We start from the raw sequence: 20847 nt of genomic DNA on the forward strand, positions 1-20847 counted from the left end.
TATCTCTATTCAGCATCTGGGATCCAAGTCATGTAATGTCTCAAGCAGGAGGAGCCATGGAGTCACCATGGAACACCCGCCCACATATCACTCAAGCTCCAGAAGTTGTATAGAGATAGATATGTGATTTCTCAGAAACAAACTAGCAAACAATTCTGCATCTGGAAAAGAGGAGGAGGTGACCCCTCCATAGAAAACAGCGGCGCACATCCGCACACTCGTGAAAAGATAAGAGTTCTATCTTTTCCTGATATATGGCACCACGTACCACCACCGTGACGCCATTGCAGTATAAATGAACCCTTAAATGTATTTCAGCAGAACATGTCGGATATATATATGATATTTTTTATTTACCGTATATACTCGAGTATATATGCGGCCCGAGTATAAGCCGAGACCCCTAATTTTACCACTAAAACCTCGGAAAACCTATTGACTCGAGTATAAGCCGAGGGTGTAGTACACAGTCAGTCCCAAGTGGTATACAGCCAGCCAGCCCCAAGTGGTATACAGCCAGCCAGCCCCAAGTGGTATACAGCCAGCACCCCCCCTGTATGTTAAGCACATTAAAAAAATAAACTTAAAGGAAACCTACCACTTGAAGTGGCAGGTTTCCGATGGCAATACCGAGCACCAGCTCAGGGTCAGCTGGTGCCGGAGCTTATTTTAGTTAGTGTTTTAAACCGCGGTATCGCGGTTTAAAACACTTTTTAAACTTTATAGCCGGCGCATGGAGGTACGCGCTCGGCGCTTACCATGCGCGCGGCTCTCATTCACTTCCTATGTAGCCGCGCGCACGGTAAGCGCCGAGCGCGTACCTGCCTGCGCCGGCTATAAAGTTTAAAAAGTGTTTTAAACCGCGATACCGCGGTTTAAAACACTAACTAAAATAAGCTCCGGCACCAGCTCACCCTGAGCTGGTGCTCGGTATTGCCATCGGAAACCTGCCACTGCAAGTGGTAGGTTTCCTTTAATACTCACCTTCCAGCGATACTCACCCCCGATTCTCAGCGGCAGCTCCTGATCCCCAGCAGCTTCTGTCTTCTTTCTTCTCTTGCCGGCGGAGTCACGTCCATGTGATCTCCCTGCCGGCACACACTATGATGCGGTGGTGTTGCTGCTGATGACATCATCAGCGGCAACACCGCTGCATCATAGTGAGCGCCGACAGGAAGATCGCATGGACGCGACTCCGCCGGCAAGAGAAGAAAGAAGACAGAAGCCGCAGTCAGGGATCGAGAGCCAGCGCCGAGGATCGGGGGTGAGTATTAAGTCTATTTTTTTTAATGTGCTTAACATAGGGTTCGCGATCGGGAGCCGCCGCCGGGATCCGGGCACCGGAGGCTGATTATTACATTTTTGTTTAAATTGAGTCGTGTATAAGCCTAGGTCAGGTTTTTCAGCATTTTTTGTGCTGAAAAACTTGGCTTATACACGAGTATATATGGTATAAGCACATATATATAGATACCTTTTATATGGCTGCGATTGGGAATGAGCCGCCGGTGTTTCGCGTTAAATTAACGCAAAACACCGGTGGCTCGTTGCCGATCGCAGGCGTTTCCATAGAAACGCCGATGCGATCGGGCTGAGGCCCGCCCCGGTGGGCGCGACTTTGTCTGCGTTTGCAAGCGCAGACAAACCGCTACGTGTGGTGCCGGCCATAGGCCCAGGTGAGAGCCTGTACAGCTATCCTGTCCTTACATGGGTGATGGCTCAGACTGTATTAAGTATCTTCCACACATACTGACAAATGTGATCGCTGCTAGTATCTCCTACCTGCTGGGCCTTTTGGTTCATCAACCCTGAGTGTCGCACCATTAGACGCCTGGATCGCCTCCTGCATAGGCCGCAGCCCAGGTAAGAGCCTGTACAGCTATCCTGTCCTAACAGGGGTAATAATACAGACTGTGTTGAGTATCTACCACACATCACTGACACATGAGAACGCTGCTAGTATTTCCTACCTGCTGGGCCTTGTGGTTCATTAACCTTGTGTTCCTCACCATTGGACACTTAGATCACCTCCTGCATAGGCCACAGCCCAGCGCTACTCCTGGTATTAACCATTTGTTCATCTGTATGGAGGCAGCACATTGGATCAGTGAGTATTTCCAGGCTGTATACCAGGCCGCTGGTCTCTCATACTGAAGAACCTTGATACACCTGTGATATATGTTATACGTTTTTTTAACCTGTGTTCTCCTGCTAGAGATCTCTGCATATTTTACAGTTTTTTACACTGTTACCACATGTTGTACAGAGATTTCCGCATGTCATACCCTGATATCACCGTACCCTGCTATCACTTGGAGCGCTACATTTCAGCTCCTGGGATATAGATTGTGAGCACCTGGTTGGCCTGCGATCCTGTCCTGGACATTCTGGTGTTTCTTGTGCACATGTGTCAGCGATTGCTATGCATTGGTGCATTTTAAATCTGCATTAACTTGTTGCAGTCATAATATCATGCAATCTCGTAGCAGGTCTCAGCTGCCAGTTGACCTCTGCAAGACAAGGTAAGTTAAATGCTCAGGTCTCCTATGTATCCCTGCTGAATTCTCAGGTATAATGTCTACCTTGTTGAATGCATAGATCTGCATTGCTGATGTTTATTTGCATTTCAAGTCACTTCTGCGACCTGACCCCAGGGTTTATATGTCTGTGAGCTCTGGTTGACTTAGAATTATCTTACTGGTATTTCATGTGTATAATCTGTGATCTTTACACTGTGAATTTACCAACCATTTTTCTTTGGACTAGGCCTCCGGTAAGTAATGAGCATGGCCTGTGTGTTATACACTGTACCCACATCCTCTGTCTGGTGAATGTGCAGGTATCTATGATCTGTATACAGTGAAATAATGTAATAATGATACAGAGCAGACTGATACCAGAATCTCTAAGTTCTGCTTATATTTATGTTCTTCATATTCTGCTCTAGATGAATGGCATTGGAGAGCGATCCTCTCATATCCAGGCAGCAGAACTCCTCATACAGTGATGTTGGCTGCATATGGCTTGTTTGTACACATCTTTACCTCATTCTAATGTGTCCTTTGTGTTTTCACTCTCGTCCTCTCCTAAGCAGCTGTCACAGATCCCTAGGAGAGGTATAAAGAGGAGGAAAACTAGGCAGAGGTTATTTCCTAACCCATTGCCTATTGAGAATGAGTCTAATATCTATTCTCCTGTGTTAACCCCAGGATACAGATCACAGACCAAAGCCTTCCTATCATGGATCATCTCCTTTTCTTCTAGATCTCCAGATTGCAGATTCTCTATTGCAGATTCTTGTTTATAGGAATATTAAATCTCAGAGATTAAATCTGATGACCCAGACCAGATATTCCTTCTGAGGAGGGAGAATGCAACCACCAGTGGAATCCACTAAAGATACTGAACGGAAACGACAGGGAAAGGATGATTCTACTTTCCAGTCACTGATTATGACGTCTTCCCTACTCACCCAGTTCTGTCTATATATTTCAGCATGGATGGACCACACCTGAAAACAGCATTAGTCCGGTGACCAAGGGATGAAATCCTACAGTCTTTGCTACTACTGGCCATGTGACCTGTCACAATACCTATTTATTGCTTCTATTACCAGCATTAAGGATTCCTCTGAAGTCATGGTTGCTTTGGCCGTGGCAAAAAGAGCTGTATGGACAAGGATCTGGAATTAGGACGCTCCACCAAAAGGATTATTTGAATTTTCAAAGTTTTTTTCCTGTCTAAAGTATTTATTGCACAGTTAGGCAAGATCCTGGCTGCAGGCCCTGTCATTTTCAAGATGTAAAACTCAAAAATCCAGGAAGAAGGGGAAGAGTTTGTTGTTTTATCACATCAATAGGGTCGGTTCAGACATAGGCAACACCTTCCATGAGTAGGTAAAAAGCCACTTAACTCAAAACCGGTGGAGTTAGTGCATCTGGCCTGGTGTAATATCAACAATAAGAAGACGGAGGTACTTCTCTTCAGATTGGCCAAAGTCTTTATCAGGAGCCTGGTGTCCTCAACAATATATTGAGTATACACTTCTGTAACCTTCCCACCTGACCAGCAATCTGTTAGTTGTATATCTCTGCCTCAGAGGTATCACTGCGCAGCATCAACTATCCTATCAGATCTTCATATTCCCATCCTGCTTCCACATCGGGAGAACAGATCAGTCTCCAGCGCACTGCAATGCCAGTCATGTCATTGAAGGTTCCATACCTGGAGGCCTGGTTATTTCCATGGACTTCTGAATATTCAACTTTAAATTTGAAGAATAATAATAAAAGTCTATAATGTATTTTTGGAAATATTTCCCCTGACTTCAGCTAACAAAAGTTAGTGAGTGACAAGAGCACTGGCCAAATGCCTGTTACCATATATGTGGTTCAATGAGCAAAGCCCATATCTGTTGTGAAGGAACCAGTCCTAATAATTCAGAGCAAGAAAATGCCAGATTCTTCATCTTCACACATTAACCCGAGGGATACCTCTTTCTGAGGCTGGGGTCCCATGTAGGAGATGACCAGGATCATAAGTCATGGAACACTCAAGAGAAGATATTGTCCTCTATTCATAGGGAGCTGTGAGCCAATCAGACCAGTGTCACAATACTTCTATCTTACCATTTTATACTTTATTATTCTAACACATCTATCTCATCTGCAGCAATCATGATGAGCTGCTGCCTACATAAATAATTTACTGTAAAGAGGTTCCTGAAGTCTCAACTGATATCCTTAGCGAGTATTCTGGATGTCAAAAATATGATGTTACTACATCAGTGGCGTCACTACCGCCGTAGCAACTGTAGCAGTGATGCTAATGAGCCAGCCCAGGACCCATGGCCGAACCATAAATTCGTGTACCCAGGTGGGCTTGGCCCTATTGACCATAGCTGCCAAAGCCGTAATGCTGAGGGGGCACCCGGGCACAGGAGGCACGGTCGAGTCCCTCTATGTCCCTGCTGCTGCCCGTCCCTAAGCCTGTCTCACCTGGCCAATCCACCTGTGTGTCCAGGCAGCGGGCCGTCCTATCTTCTTCCTGCATGAAGACATGTGACGTCACATGACACATCCCGGCCAGCACTGAGTGGGGGTCCAGGGTGCCTACTCACAAAGGATACATCTTCTGGCTCCCCTAAAAGCCTAAGGCCAGGAGAATCCACAAACCAGCCTATCATGTTCATGCTTGATGGCCACCATATCGTCCAGGAGGACTGCAGGACTCCAAGCACTGTCCTTCAAGGATTCCTAACTTTCTACCAGAAAGCATCATGTCACTTTCCTGCCCAGACTTCTACAGTCTTCAGAACAATTCTTTCAAATAATACAATTTCAAAGAACTTTAAAAGGGGGCAAATTGTCTATATGGATCATTGATTCCATAAGATGCTGTTGAGTCTCTCCGGTCATGAAGCTCAGCTGAGCGCCAACTCTACATGAGCTTAATTAGCAGAGCTCTGTCACGTCTATCAGTTCTACAGAGCAGCCACGTGTTCCTCTGCATCCTCATCTATAAATCTCTGCAAGATGGACTTCTCTAAGGTTTCAGCCTTACACAAGGTGGTGCTGCAGCAGGCGACTAAGATCCCTCCCCATAAGTACTGCTTGCTAAGTCCCATATGAGTGCTGCCGAAAGGTAAGCAGGAAATTAGCTTACCGAAATTTCCATTTCCTTAAGTCCGTGAGACAGCACAACTTTCCCGCCCTTAGATGATGAAACGTTATTGCTATATACCATACAAGGGTAGTGTGTGTGCCCCTGCCTTATATAGGTGGAGTCAGCCAAGACTCTAATTGTTTAATTGTCTACTACTGCTTGCTAACCTGTTCTCTTCTGAGTTGTACCTAGAGGAAGAATCCCATATGTGTGCTGCCTCACGGACTAAAGGAAATGGAAATTTTGGTAAGCAACTTTCCTCCATTACACACAGTATACACTCATTACACATGTTATACATATCATACACTCATATATACATATCATACACACATTTATATCCCCTGAACACTTCACACTAATATTCCCTGGATGTGTCCGGCAATCTTCTCACAGACACTGGAGCTGTTTACATCCAAGGAGACATTGTCCAGTAAGAAGGGTGGAATCATTAGGCAGGTAGTGGTTGTCACTAGATCCTGCTCCACATGTGCCATACTGCTCCCAGCTCAGAAGGCCACATAGATAAATGCAGCAGGGTGACAGGACAGGATGTTACCTGAAGCCTTCTCCTGCCACTGCTCTCCTCTGCCCCCTCCCCCTTCCGGGCATTTCTCCTCTGAGCAGCAGCTCAGCATACAGTTCTGTACTAGGGAAGATGTGCTGTGCAGGCATGTGTTACTGCACAGCACTTTCTCCATTCTATAGTTTGTGTGGCAGGTCGGATCCGGGCCCCCTGAGATGCTGGGCCCCGTAGCAGCTGCTACGTATGCTACCACGGTAGTTGCGCCACTGGTCATGACATCAATACATGTACTACCTTATCTGCACAGGTTATGTGCAATTAGGACATATTTAGCCATATGGCAGTCTTGAAAGAAAAAAAGTAGGGTATCGGAACTTGATCCACAGATCAACTATGGGTGAGATGTATTAACATGTAGATCTTTAGACCAGAGCAGAGTAAAATGAGACATTTCTCTTCTGCGCCAGATTAATCATTGTGTTTTCACACTCACGTGTGTCCCCCAGAAGAGCATGCTGGAGAGTAGGAGGGATGCGCACTGCTCAGCCCTCCCCTTTCCATAGCAATGCACGGCACGCGGACGTAAACAAACTTGCAGCCGGATATATATGCCGGTACACATCCTGGTACACTTTGCACCACCTATTAGTTGGTCTAGTTTGCTGCGCCACAATTTTGTGGTGCACAGTCTATTTTCTGCGGGCCATGCCATCTTTTTACCAAGGACACTCCCCTTTTTGGATATGTCAGAAAACTGCTTTAAAATGGTCTAAAACCCACAATAAATGTGGCACATTTCAGGTGTAAATTACTCCAGTATTCTGAGAAAGACGGATACATCACTCTCTATATCATTCACGGCCCGTATTTCTAGTTTTGCAGCTCAAAGTAAATCATCTCAGGCTCTCTTCAGCTTTTTCAGCTAATTTCCATATGTCTTGGTGATTTTTTTAAGTGAATTCTAGAAAGAAGTTCTAGAAGAATTGCTAAATGTATCTTTTCCTTTAGAGGAAGTGTCCCATTTAACCTCAGCTTTCTCTTTTTGATGGGCCGACGCATCCATTAAATTTCTAGGCTTTCATATCTGACCAGATCCCTCTTGTTTATAATCTCTCAACCATGAACCCCTACTAGAGTCCATGACAGCTGACTTAGCCAATTGGCAATCTTACCACGGCTCTTGTATCCATTTCAAACCATGCCCATCAATATTGCCCATCTAGAGCTTACTGGGTCTCTGCCCTCAATCATATTTGCTTCACCCCCCATTACCCAGCTATCCTAGTGTTATATCCTACCCCTCCTCCTTGGTCATTTATGTATTGTATGTTTGCTGTTTGTCTTTGTCCGTGCTCCTAATAATTTTCATAGGTTTTTTTTTTTTTAAATACCGTTACATGTTATTCACTCTAGCCTTTGTGACATTCCAACTAGAATTTCTTCTACAACAGCGGAACAACTGATCTCAATATTATGTTGATATTATGGAAATATAAGGGAGGTTTACAATATTTCTTGTGTTTTTCAATAAATGTTTCTTGACTCTAAGGCTACATTCACACACACGTATGGGTGACGTATATACGCCCCCCAAAGCCGGCAATGGGCGCACAACGCTGTACGGGAGCAGTAGCCGGAGAACTATAGGACGTGTCCTATCTTTCTCCGGAATACGATGCCGTGCGCCATATATTACTATGGAGAGGGTCTGGGTGAGCGACGCTCACCCCTCCTCCTCTCCCCGGCGCCGACATTTGCCCGCCCTGCTACGGTACGGCGGGCACATATCTGTGTAAATGTAGCCTCAATATACATGATCAATCCATCACACCTAACCCTTTTTCCTTCAATATCTGCTGTCAGGAGGAAAGTCAGAACATCAGTGTCCAGTGCCATTTAATTCATCCAATGCTTTAATGATAGATTGTAGTGTGAGAGTTAAGTAAGTGACATAATGATAAGTAGGGAATTACAGTAATCAAGATGAGAGTGAATCAGAGCAACAATTAGTGTTTTAGAGGGTCCCATGGTTATTAAAGGGCAGATTCTAAAAATCTTTTTAAGGTAGATGTGGCAGGAGCAATTTATTGAATATACGATGCAAACAAAGAGGTCACAGTCAAGCACAACCCCAATAAAGCAGGCCTGTTAACTCAAAATTATGGGGATACCACACATGGAAATCGATATGTTGGGTATGGTTGGTTAGAAGATGGTGAAAAACAAGAAGTATAAGAGTATGGTTATAAGTTATGCTGCCTCCTATAATGTATTTTATGGCTACCCAGATATCGCCATCATAAGCACAATAACAGAATATTATCCTATTTTAAGTGTTAATGAAACAGTAAACTCTGCTATATGGTATTCATCACACCAGAGAAAGGAGTTAGAAAGTTACCTCCCCACAGCCAGGACCGCTAGAATTACAACCGCGTTGGAAAACTGCTTCAAACTTCTTTGGACGACAATACCATCTATGACTAGTCCTGTGTAATATGGACTGAATATTTCTCCTGTGGTAAAGGAAAACTGTATATGTCAAGTGACAACTTGCCCCTTGAACAAGAGGCTTCAGCTTGTGGTCCTGGCTGCGAAAAACTAGTTTAAAAAAAAAAACAACTATTTTGATGTACATACAAATGATTACAATTAGGCCTTGGCAACACTTTTTGTAGCAATATGGCTTGATCTAAAAGAGATTGTCCAGCCTTTTGATACTGTGGACCTATGCTTAGGATAGTTCATTAATATCACATTAGTGAAGATATGAAACCTCCCACCTCCACTGTTCAGCTGTTCTAAGTAGCTGCAGTGGCCATGCCAGTCTATTACAAATCTATTCAATGGGGTAATGTAAATATAGGACATCAGTTTTAAAAGGCTTAAAGGGAAACCGTTATCAGCAAGTGATGTAATAGACCACTACTAATATAGAGTCAGCAGTGTAACACCTTCTAGCTTTTGTTTCTTTCATGGTTCAGTGTGGTGGCCTCATCCAGACTCTGAAGTGTGATGTAAATTGGTTGTATAAAGTCAAGGAGGCAGATAGTTTAACACTGAAATCAAGGTGGGAGCTCTGAACGTCTCCTCCTCTGTGAATGACATCATGCATTGGACTTCAGGAGATCTGGTTAGTGATGTCTCTGGATGCAGGACCATTAATTACAGTAAAGGAGGCTTTCTGACAACGAGAGAGCTTGACTTCAGACTTAAAAGTCTGCCTCCTTGACTTTATACAACCAATTTACATCTCACTTCAAAGTAGATTTTCTGGATGCTGCCACCACACTGGACCATGAAAGAAACACGATCTGGAATGTGTTCAGCTGCTTGGCAACATACTGGTAAGTGGTTTATTAGGTCTATTTGTGATGACAGTGATAAAAGTGCAAAATATTGCATAGACTTCACGCATTAATTTGGACTGCAGCGATGTAAACTTAATATGTAAACGCAACACCTTCAAATTTAAGTAATAGTGCCCTGAGCTTTATAAAAAACTAAACAAAAAAAAAGTACAACAGGGAAAACTTTTTTCCATACCAAGGCCTGGCAAATAAACAAATAGGCAGAAGTTTTAAACGGCTGTAAATACACACTCTGGGTTCCACCCACCACTGATGGCTAGCAAAGAAGTAATTTTAAAGTTGACATCTTAAAATGTACCTCTAAACTTGTGCCATAATTACCCATCTTTGAAGGATGGAGGATATTGAAGTCATAATGTGCTGCCTAAGGTTAATTTCAAATTTTTCAACTATTAAAAAAATACTTTTAGCTTTAAAGCAAACCTGTCACCAGCCATTTTAGCCGGTGACAGATTCCAATAGCCTATTCTATGCAGATTTTAAAAATAAATTCACATTTCCTGGCTTCCTGCTAGCAGCATGTGGTTAATCCTGGGGAAGGGGGGGGGGCAGCTGCAGCCTGTGTGCCTGAGTCAGTATCCTCTCCTCCATAATCATGCAACTCTGCCCCACTTCCTATCATGTGCACTGAGCAGGCAGGGGAGGGAGGTGGGTGGTATGGAGTAGAGAAAGAATGAATGAGGAGACACAGGCACACACAGGCCAGAGCTGCCTCTCCCAGGAACTCATCACACGCTACTAGTAGGGAGCCAGTCACGTGACTTAAGCTTATGTAAACTACTGAAATTATTCAGAATACTGACAAAGGTATTTTTAAAATTAGCATATCATAGGCTATTGGAACCTGACACCAGCTAAAAATGACATTTCTGGTGACAGGTTCACTTTAAATCAACTTCCATGGTTCCAATTACAAATTGAGCAAGAGCAAATACTTAAAAAATAGTATTGTAACAGGTACTTATTAAATTATGTTGTAGGCTTTATATTTTCCTTACCTAATGTACATAGAAGCAAGAAGAAAAAGGCAGTCAACAAATATCCAGTATCCTGTTTAGAATAAGATAATAATCTTCCTACAGTTGCTCCCGACATCTCCCTCTCTCCATCCTGTTTTTTGCCCTCTTGTTCCTCAAGCACTTCAGAATAAGGTCGTCCCTCTTGTCTGCAAGGGGTCATCTCACCCATCGTTTTCCATGTTAAGAGCATGACAGCCGAGGATATGCATGTCCACACCAGAAGGCTCCAGAACCAAGGATCTTGGATAGGCTTCTCTTCCTCAGAGAACAGCAATAGCTTAATCATGGCATAAGAAGCAATGAGGTAGCATACCAAGGTCATAGGAGTTAAAGACGTCTGCAGTCTACGAGGACCATCGGTTTTGTTCCAGGTTACTCCTAATATGGCTCCAAGAGATATGGAGGATCTCAGCAAACAGGTTCCCCAGACGTCCGCCATAGAATGAAATATATTGAAATGTATTATATCTTGAATTATATTTGCCTTTTTACAACTGTAAATGTATAATATGGTGGTCACCATAGGGTCTAAGGCTGTGAATATGAGGGTAAAAATTGTAACATGACAGGGATTCATGGCTCTGGCTTCTTCAAGTACACTGTAAGATAATCCTGTAGACAAACATGAAACATCTTATATTAAAGACTTGATCTTTTCATAGATATTAAGAGAAACCATCATCATCAGACCATTGTGGCCGCACCTTCTATCAAATGCTATGAAGGTAGAGATTTCAGAACTGAGGTGTTACTGTGTTTCTAGTTGTATCTGCTTTTCTACAGTTACAGCCATGGGCGATCAAAATAATCACACGGTTTCTCAGTTCATGTTGAAATGTTGCGGATGTGCTACAGTTTAAAGGACATCTATCACTATTTTCTCAGTGGTAGACTGTCCCATAACGCACCCTCATTACCTGTAGGGCATGAGGGATACTGTTTTTGCTTCCTGTGGGGCCTACGTTACATCGAGAAAATAGACTTTTTAAAATATTTAGATGAGCTGGAGGCACTCAAGGTCCGTCTGACATAAATTATGCACGCCCCTCGCCTCATTGTTATTCCCCGCTCCCATAACTCTCTGCTGTCTGGAATTCTCGTGGATCTTGCGCTGTGCGAGAATTCCAGACAGCCGGGTGACGAGGTGGGGTCATGCATAAATTATGTCTTGGAGGAGCCAGGAGGCACTCATCAGGCGGACCCTGAGTGCCTCCGCGTTATTTGAATATTTTTAAAAGTCTATTTTCTGGATCTAATGGAGGCCCCGGTGGAAGCGAAATGAGGATTCCTCATGCCCTACAGGTAACAAGGGTGCGTTATGGGACAGTCTACCACCGAGAAAATAGTGGAAGATGTCCTTTAACATCCAGAATTCCACGTGGGAACTTTGCACCATATTGACAGTTTTCATGAAAACATTGCAGGAAACGTGTCAGTACAAATTATTTTACTAAAAGCTATTTGGTCGGTTACTATAGGAAACATTGGCCCACATATAATAAAATGAGTGCAAACTGCAATATGTGCAGTGTCCTGTGTAGTGAGCAGGGTGCACCAGATTCAGGATTTCTGGCGCACGTTCTTCATGAATCTGGCGCTCCCTGCACTGCCCCGACAGAGTGCACCAACTTGTTTTGGTGCACCTTTAACACAATGATAAAGGCTTTGCATGATAAATGTGGCTCACGGTTCGACTGAGCACCGGAACGGCCCCTTGTGGAAATTTGTGTGTCACAAGGAATAGTGCAGCCGCAACACATATGTATCTTCTTAACACATATGGACGCTTCATAAATATATGTGCAATCAGTTTACACATAAAAGAACAGGCAAAGTCTGACAGAAAACTTGCGCAGGGGCTTTAGTAAATGTGGGCCCCTGTCTTGGAAGTGGCCCCATCTATGTCAGCAGTTGATCATTTGGGGTTTCATATGGAAGGTAAATTAACAGTGAAAGTGTATATTTTTTGGTCAGTTTTGATGTACTACAGTGAAATTTATACGAAAAGTGACACTTGCAACCACCCGTTATAGGCTGGTGCACCTCAGTTGTGTGCAGGCGCACCTCAGTTCTAAAAAGGCGCATCTAAGTTATAGGTTGCCGCGCCTCTGTTCTAGAAAGGCACATATCAGTTATATGAAGGCGCACCTCAGTTATAGGCTGACGCACCTCCGTTCTACCAAGGTGCTTCTCAGTTATAGGCTGGTGCACCTCTGTTATAAGAAGGCGCATCTCATGTTATGTGCAGGCGAACCTCCGTTCTAGGCTGGCGCACCTCCGTTCTGTCAAGGCGTTTCTCAGTTATACGCTGGCGCACCATGTTTTTGGGCTGGCACATCCACGCTATAAGCAGGAGCATTTTAAGCCTCAACAAATGGACATCATCTAGGTAAGACTTTATCATCATTATGAACTGTTTTGAACAAAACAAAAGTAGATGCATACTGTTATTGCTATGAAATAAACGTCACATCTGCTTCCATCTAAAACTGCTCACACAAATGCAACGAAAACAGGAGGAAATACAATTACACTGATATATAGACGACTACAGCACCGGGTAGCACTTACCGCTGCGTGCAGCTCCTCCCCGGGTTATGGGCTCGCGCTGCAGCTCCTCATGACACAGCGCAGACTTTCCTCCAGGCTCCTGTTTCCTACAAGGACATCGATTATTAAAAGGGGAGAACCGCGCTGTATTGGACCCTGTACACACTAGGCTCCGATCCACACCACCGACAGGGACTCCTCATCTAACTGCAGCATACATGCCACAAACTGTGGTGACGCAGTAGTAGTGATGGGATGATATGAAGCGCGGTCACGTGACGGAGCAGACAGGACCGCGCCGCTCACCTTATCCTGCATCCAGCGCTCACACAGCACAAGTCCTGCGTGACGTCATCATGCCACGCCCACACACAGCGCCGGAAGGTCTTCTTCAGCATCATTTACCAGCACGTGAGCGCTAGTAGTGTAGGGGTATCATGCAAGATTCCCATTCTTGCGACCCGGGTTCGAGTCCCGGCTAGCGCATACATTTATGCATTTAATTACCGTCACTCATATGGTGGCTGAAATTGAATTTAATGAATGTGGCTTCTTCTGAATAGCTATACATTACCATGCTGAAGTGTGTGTGTATATAGATATATATAATGTATAGTACATATATGTCTGGTCCACATTTTCTTCAGTTGCAAAAAATATTATATTTTCCTGGAAAAACAGTGCAGCATCCCATGACACTTCTCTGATAAAAAAAGAATCAGGAATGAAGTTTATTATACGTTATCCCCTTCTCGCCGCAGACCTTTTTAGTTTTTTGCGTTTTAATTTTTCACTCCCCATCTTCAAAAATCTTTTTATGTACAGAGCTGTGTTATGTCTTATTTTCTGCGTAACAAATTACACTTCAAAATGGTGGTATTTAATATTCCATGTACTGGGAAGTGGGAAAAAAAATTCCAAATGCAGTGAAATTGGATTTCACTTCTACTTTATCCTTTGGGTCGGTACGATTACAGGCGGTCCCCTACTTTAGAACACTCGACTTACATAGGACCCCTAGTTACAAACAGACCACTGAATATTGGTAATTTATTATACTTTAGTCCTAGGCTACAGTAAACAGCAGTAACAGTTATCACAGGTGTCTGTAATGAAGCTTTATTGTTAATATTGATTCTTATGACAACCCAACATTTTTAAAATCCAATTGTCACAGAGACCAAAAAAGTTCTGGCTGGGATTACAATGATAAAATATATAAAATATACTTACATACAAACTCAACTTAAGAACAAACCTACAGACCCTATCTTGTATCTAACCCGGGGACTGCCTGTACCGGGATACCAAATTTGTATAGGTTTTTGTATAATGTTTTCATACATTTACAAAAATTAAAACCTCCTGTATAAAAAAATTTTGTTGCATTTTGCCGTCTTCTGGTGCTAATAATTTTTTAAACTTTAGTGTACAGAGCTTTTTTTTGCGGCTTTTGATGAAGTTTACAATGCTATCATTGTTAGGACTGTACGACCTTTTGATCACTTTTTATTGAGTTTTTTATTATTTTTTTTTTAATGCCAAAAAATAGTGCCATTTTCGACTTTGGGCGCTATTTTCCGTTACGGGGTTAAACGCAGTGAAAACCGTTATTATATTTTGATAGATCGGGCATTTTCGGACACGTTCATAGCTAATGTGTTTATGATTTTTACTGTTTATTTATATTTATATCAGGGAAAGGGGGTTATTTGAGTTTTTCATTTTTTTTATTATAATTTTTTTTTTTTAACTTTTTAATTATTATTTTTCAGATTCCCTATGATAGTTTAACCCTAGGTTGTCTGTACGATCCTATCATATACTGCCATACTAAAGTATGGCAGTATATGGGGATTTTCCTCCTCATTCATTACCATGTGCTAATAGCACATGGTAATGAATAGGTTAACCCGATGCAGCCTCGGGAAGACCGGGAAGACCTGAGGCTGTCTTGGCGACGGATAGCCACTCCCCAATGATGTCACGGGGAGCGACGATCCTCGACCCATGCGCCGCCATCTTTTTGAAGCTGCCGGCAGCGATCAGCAGCAATATGCAGCAAAGACTTACCGGCTATGGAGAGGGCTCAGCCCGTGAGCCCTCTCCATGCAACCGCCCCCTGCATGTGACGTAGTATTATGTCACATGTCAGTAAGGGGGTTAAAGGAAATTTACCAACTTAGGGGCTTCAGGCTCCATAGATGTCAATGGAGCCTGGAGCCCCAAGACTCATTTGCATCATTTTAATAACGAAAAGAAAACAGATCCTTCCAGAGGAGGCACACACCAGTATATCAGTGTGCTCGGTTTACAATACTTCATCCTGGTGGTAGATTTCCTTTAAGGCTTTGTTCACATCTGGAGATGAGGTTCTGTTACGAGCCTCTTCTGCAGATTTTATATACACAAAAAAATAAAAAAAATAACAAACACAAACCCTGTTGAGTCAAAAGAATGTTTTGGGCACCCTTGGATATCCGTTATTCGTTCTTTTGAGAGGCTTCCAACATTCAACAATTCTGCCCCTTTAAGGGTCTGTTCACACCAGCACTTAGAGAATAATGGAAGCCAAAACCGGAAGATTTTCTGTTCACCTTGGTATCCCCAGCGGGATACACCTGAAGAAGGCCCCCTTTTAGTTGTGTTTCAGTTAATTATAACAGCGAAAATTATAAACAACGGAACAGGTGGGAGAGGTCTTGTGAGCCTGACAGAGAAGAATAACTGGAGTCCACCCCCCACTGACATGAACCTAGACCAGGGGTCCCCAAACTACGGCCCACGGACCGTTTCTATCCTGCCCGTCACTGTATGCGACCGGAAACGGCTGCTCGAGCACCATCACTGGAGGGCTGTGGCCAGAAGACAACCCCCGGCGCACATTGCTCCATGAACTGGGCTGCGCGACGACGCCATCCTGCCTGGACGCGGCAAGAAGATAGAAGAGGGCGGGAAACTGAGGTGAGTACATGTCTTTTTGTTTTGTTTTTTTTTTAAACGGCAGTAGAAAGATTGTGGCGGCCGGGGGCCAATAGTTAGTTATGAGGGGCATCATAGGAAATAATTATGTGGAGCAGCATAGGAAATAATTAATTATGAGGGGCAGCATGAAAATAATTATGAGGGGCAGCATATGAAATAATTAATGGTGGGGGGGGCATAGGAAATAATGGTGGAGGAGCAGCATATAGAATAATTAATGGTAGGTGGGCATAGGAAATAATTAATTATGAGGGGCAGTCTAGTAATTAATGGGGGGGAGGGTAGTATTATTCAAGGGGTCCCAGTTTAATAATTAATTGAACCAATTAAATAATTAATTGGAGGGCCCAGTGTTTTACGGATGCAGTCACATGTACCGCTATTTATTTTTAAACTGTAGTCCGGCCCTCCAACGGTCTGAGAGGGACAGTGAACAGCCCCCTATGTAAAAAGTCTGGGGACCCCTGACCTAGACCAAGGAGCTCCATTGGACAGCACTGGTATCCGAAAGATCACTAATCTGGCATTCAGTGAACCTCCGATTTCTGCTCTTTTCATGTAACAAAATAGGGGTTGTAGGAGGTGCGGGTATGATAATGTCATTATGACTAGTGCATCCTATATTATGCCTGTTCTCCTATTTGATTGTAACTTACAATTTTCGGCTGTGTTTTTAGAGCCACCTGTCCTATACTAGAATTTATAAAGTGCTTTGACACGTTTCAACATTCTAGTTACAAGGGAGACAACTTTTCACTTGTCACTGGGTGGGAGTTATGATATGATAGCAGTAGATGGAGTGATGGTTTTGAAGCCATATTAGTACTTTATACATAAAGAGAACTTTCATTTTTTTTGTGATCTCTACTACGTAAGCCACAGACCCATAGTTGGTGTGCGAATACTGGACTATCTTTAGGCCAGATTTCATAGACTGACTAAAGTTCAGAAGGATGGGATTTCAAGCATAATTATATTGGCATAGAAGCCATCAAAAGCACACGGTTCAGGAATTGTGTCATTCCCCCCCCCCCCTTACATTACCTCCACACCAAATTGGCCTGAAGGTGCACTCTTCACGCCAACTGGAGAACTTCTCAGCTGGATTTTTCGGCCCGTTGAACCGCATCTTTGTGCTGTTTGAATCAAAATATGATACAAAGACTGCCCGTCTGCCAGCCAAACAGCAGCACTGGAAGCAAACATAATTACTAACAACGTGAGATGAAGTAAATTTAAGACATGCAGATCATTTTATTACATTTTAGCAGAAATCATATATACATCTGTATAAAATTGTAGAACAAAAACCAAAAACAAGAAAAAGTTATATACAATAATCTTAAAAAGGTGCGGCTATCTTAAGGATACATTGAGATAAAAATAGAATTAAGCCAATTTCAGGTACATTTATGTAATGTATGGAGCAAACAATATAACATATACATTTGTAGAGTAAGAGTCTCTAACCAAGGAAATCCAAATTTAGATTTAGGTTTAGACTAGGGCCTCCCATTCAGCCAGATAGTTCTAAATTGTACACAATTTGTGGAGCACGCGTCCATGCTTGGCCTGTAAAAACTGGACTAGGTCCAAACACATTGCCTAGGAGGGGAGTCCGTGATGCAAGGAGTCCCCGCTTGGAGCAGCAGAGCCAACTGTGATGTGTATAAGCATTTATGGTCCTTGTGAGGATTGATTTATATGTACCTCTTGATCTGTAAAGTGCTGATGAGTATGATGGCACTATAAAAATAAAGATTATTATCATTATAATAATTCATGTAGCTTAGAGCTGTAGAATTTCTATGTCTACCGGTAGTTCTCTTTTTCTGAAGGGGGGGGGGGGGGGAATAAAAAAAATAAATAAAAATAATTATTCCTTGTTACATCATCTATGCAAGCTGTCTTAAGCTGGTATAAAACAAAGAATAAGATACAATATAAACAATGGAATGGAGGATAAGAATAGAATAAGCACCCAGCCTAGTCTACCTGCAAAAGAACATGGGCAAAATGAAATACCAAAGTAAATGTCCATTTTTCACAATGTGGCTCGCAGCAGTCCGACATCCATTTTTCACGAATCATCATAAACTGTAGTCAATAAGTGGATTTGTGAAAAAACACAACTTCTTGACACTGTGTCAAAATAGTGGACATGTGCCTGAATGGAATCCATCAAAAAGTTACATTGTATGGATGGGGTAGTGTACACAGCGTTTTGAACCCTTATTTAAATTACAAATCATCTACAAACAATTCTGCTTGCTAAAACGTAAGCAGAGGAAACAAACTGCATAGTATCCTAATAGCACATTTTTGATACAGAATATCAAAATATTCAATATTGCAGCCCTTGTAGGAGTTTACAGTGCCCTTCACTGCAATCATAGAAACAGAAAATCTTTAGCTTTCCTTTTCAACATTCGCCTCAGGTGACACAACCGTCTCAAATTTTATAGAAACTATGTGGTTGTGCTTAAACTTCTTGAGAGCTTGGTCTGCAACACTCTCAAATACATCATCTCGAGGTTGGAAGGTAATAGGTACAGAGCTTCTTCTGGACTTCTGAGCAGTCTTCCTCTGTTTTATGTCAACAGAAGACAGGTTTGCCAAGACCTACAAAAGAAAGAAGACAAGTTTATCTTGACCTACCTAATGGCTTTTTAAAGCTCTAGCGTGGGGCTTCGCTATAGGAGCCAATATCACCAACATATACTACAGTTGGGTTCATACATGGAGGCATTGTGCTGCATGGTTAGTAAATGCTCATCACCCCTACCCTCTCCATAGAAAGCTGTCCGGCTTGGTCACTGTGCGGTGAGACACTGTGTGCTCGCTGCACTGTGACTTAGCCTCCATAGAGGTCTATGGCACCATGATATGGCTGCATCATGGGCCCTCATAAAGCTGTGTGCAAGGGGCCTTCATCTGTATATTATAATAATAATAATAAATAAAAAAAAAAATCATGTAAACAAACTAAAAAAAAAATTAAAATAAACAAGGGGGTACACACCTCAAAAGTTTACCAGATCTCAAATCAATGCACAAGTCTAGGCAAGGTACTTTATACATTTTACAGACTTATTAAATATTATACATATGATCTATACACAAATGGATATATAGAAAATCAAGTTTTTATACTAAGCTTCTCTGTGGAGCAAGGGCCGGTATATACTGTATATACTCAAGTACAAGACAAGTTTTTAAGCACCGCCTCTGGGTCCACGACCATCACACACACACACACCATGACGTCAGACGCTCGCTGACATCATAGTGCGCACCGATGGTGTGTTCAATGGCAGTGTAAGGAAACACAGAGCCGGAGCATCGCAAGACAGAAAAGGAGCTGCTGGAGGCGTATAGAGATGAATACACAATTTTATTACAGGCTGGGCATAGCTCCGGCATGGGCCGGCTTGCTATATACTGGGGGGCATGGGCAGGCTGGCTATATACTGGGGGGCATGGGCAAGCCATGGGCCATTAAACATCCAGACACAATAATTAATCTGACGCAGCAGAATGTCTAGTTCTACTCTGCTCTGGTCAAAAGACCAACACATTGGACCAACCCCACTGTATCTCCAATTCCACCCCAACGCTAGACTCCACGTGACACGTACTATCTGTTTTACCGCTGAGCTTTGTAGCTCTACTCCAGAGGTGTGCTGCACCAAATCCTCATTCTTGGGACATTCAGCATCAAGAACACTGGACTCCTCCACAGCTTCTCTCTAATAAACAATGGAATTAAAATAAATATATAAACATAAAATTAGGAGCAAATAAAACATATTGCAAAAGTTATCTTTGAAGATAAGTGATAATGAGACTTATGTTAGACTTTGATTTTGAAAAATTAAAAAGAAATAAATCAGGTTACACAAAAATGAGTCAGGGACACCGTCTCAAATAAATAGGAGTGTAAAACATACAACATACTTCCTCATTTACAGATAAGGGAAGATTTCCCAAAAAAATAGAATAGTAGCTGCGGGGCATTCCTGTCCGTGCCACAGTAAATTTCCTCATGAAGATAGAAGGCTAAAGAAAAACTCTAGGTGGAATTTGGTGAAACATGCAAATGGGTAAACGAAGAATGCTAGACATTTGCCATTGGTCTTAATAATAATAAAACTCACTTGCAGGCTATTTACAATGAGTTTCAATAATCTGGAGTCTGTACCCACAGTGCTTTATCAAAGTGTTGTGGAAAATCCCATATGTGCTAGGTTCAGGATTTATACTTTCAGGAGGAGGCACAGTTTTTGCCTCCATCTGCACAGTATACATTGGAACGCTATTTCTTTCCATCCTGCAGAGCTCAGTGGAGGCCATTGAACTCTATGGGGGACTAGATCCAGCAGATCCTCCCGACGTATGCTCCGGAAGGTTCCCCAGAGATGGCATTGTTCATATAAGGATAGTGGCATTACTGGGAAAATACCCCGAATATCAGCAATAACCAAACACTGGCTGACGCCGATGTTCATTTCTCCTCCTGCATTCAGGAGGGAGGAGGCGGCACCGGGTGACGTATCCCAGTGTATACAGCATGCAGTGGGATACACCTGAGGACATAAGGACATGCCATGAATCCAACGTGTCCTTACAAAATATGGCAAAAACGTGTTGTGAATGAAGCCTTTGCAAAATTTCTTACATTTTCAAGTATATAGAAGTAGTATATCAAATGAGACAGAACTAAAATACCCAC

General features: G+C 42.8%; 1 protein-coding gene and 1 non-coding gene across 2 annotated transcripts in view; one reads left to right on the plus strand and one right to left on the minus strand.

The window, feature by feature from the left end:
* ABCB9 (ATP binding cassette subfamily B member 9) overlaps positions 1 to 13480 on the minus strand; it is a 48816-nt gene extending 35336 nt beyond the window's left edge. Inside the window, exons 1-3 of the mRNA XM_072144095.1 lie at positions 13152 to 13480; positions 10560 to 11192; positions 8592 to 8706 (exon numbers count right to left, since the gene is read on the minus strand). Of these exons, the coding sequence (XP_072000196.1) occupies positions 8592 to 8706; positions 10560 to 11157 (713 nt within the window). The 5' untranslated portion in view covers positions 11158 to 11192; positions 13152 to 13480. The remainder of the gene's footprint in view (positions 1 to 8591; positions 8707 to 10559; positions 11193 to 13151) is intronic.
* A 65-nt stretch (positions 13481 to 13545) lies between these two features.
* Positions 13546 to 13616, plus strand: TRNAG-CCC (transfer RNA glycine (anticodon CCC)). Its single transcript has one exon. It is a non-coding gene; the product is annotated as a tRNA-Gly (tRNA).
* The last annotated feature ends 7231 nt before the right edge of the window (positions 13617 to 20847 follow it).

The sequence above is a fragment of the Engystomops pustulosus genome, chromosome 1 (genome assembly GCF_040894005.1).
Source record: "Engystomops pustulosus chromosome 1, aEngPut4.maternal, whole genome shotgun sequence".
Classification (NCBI taxonomy): Eukaryota; Metazoa; Chordata; class Amphibia; order Anura; family Leptodactylidae; genus Engystomops; species Engystomops pustulosus.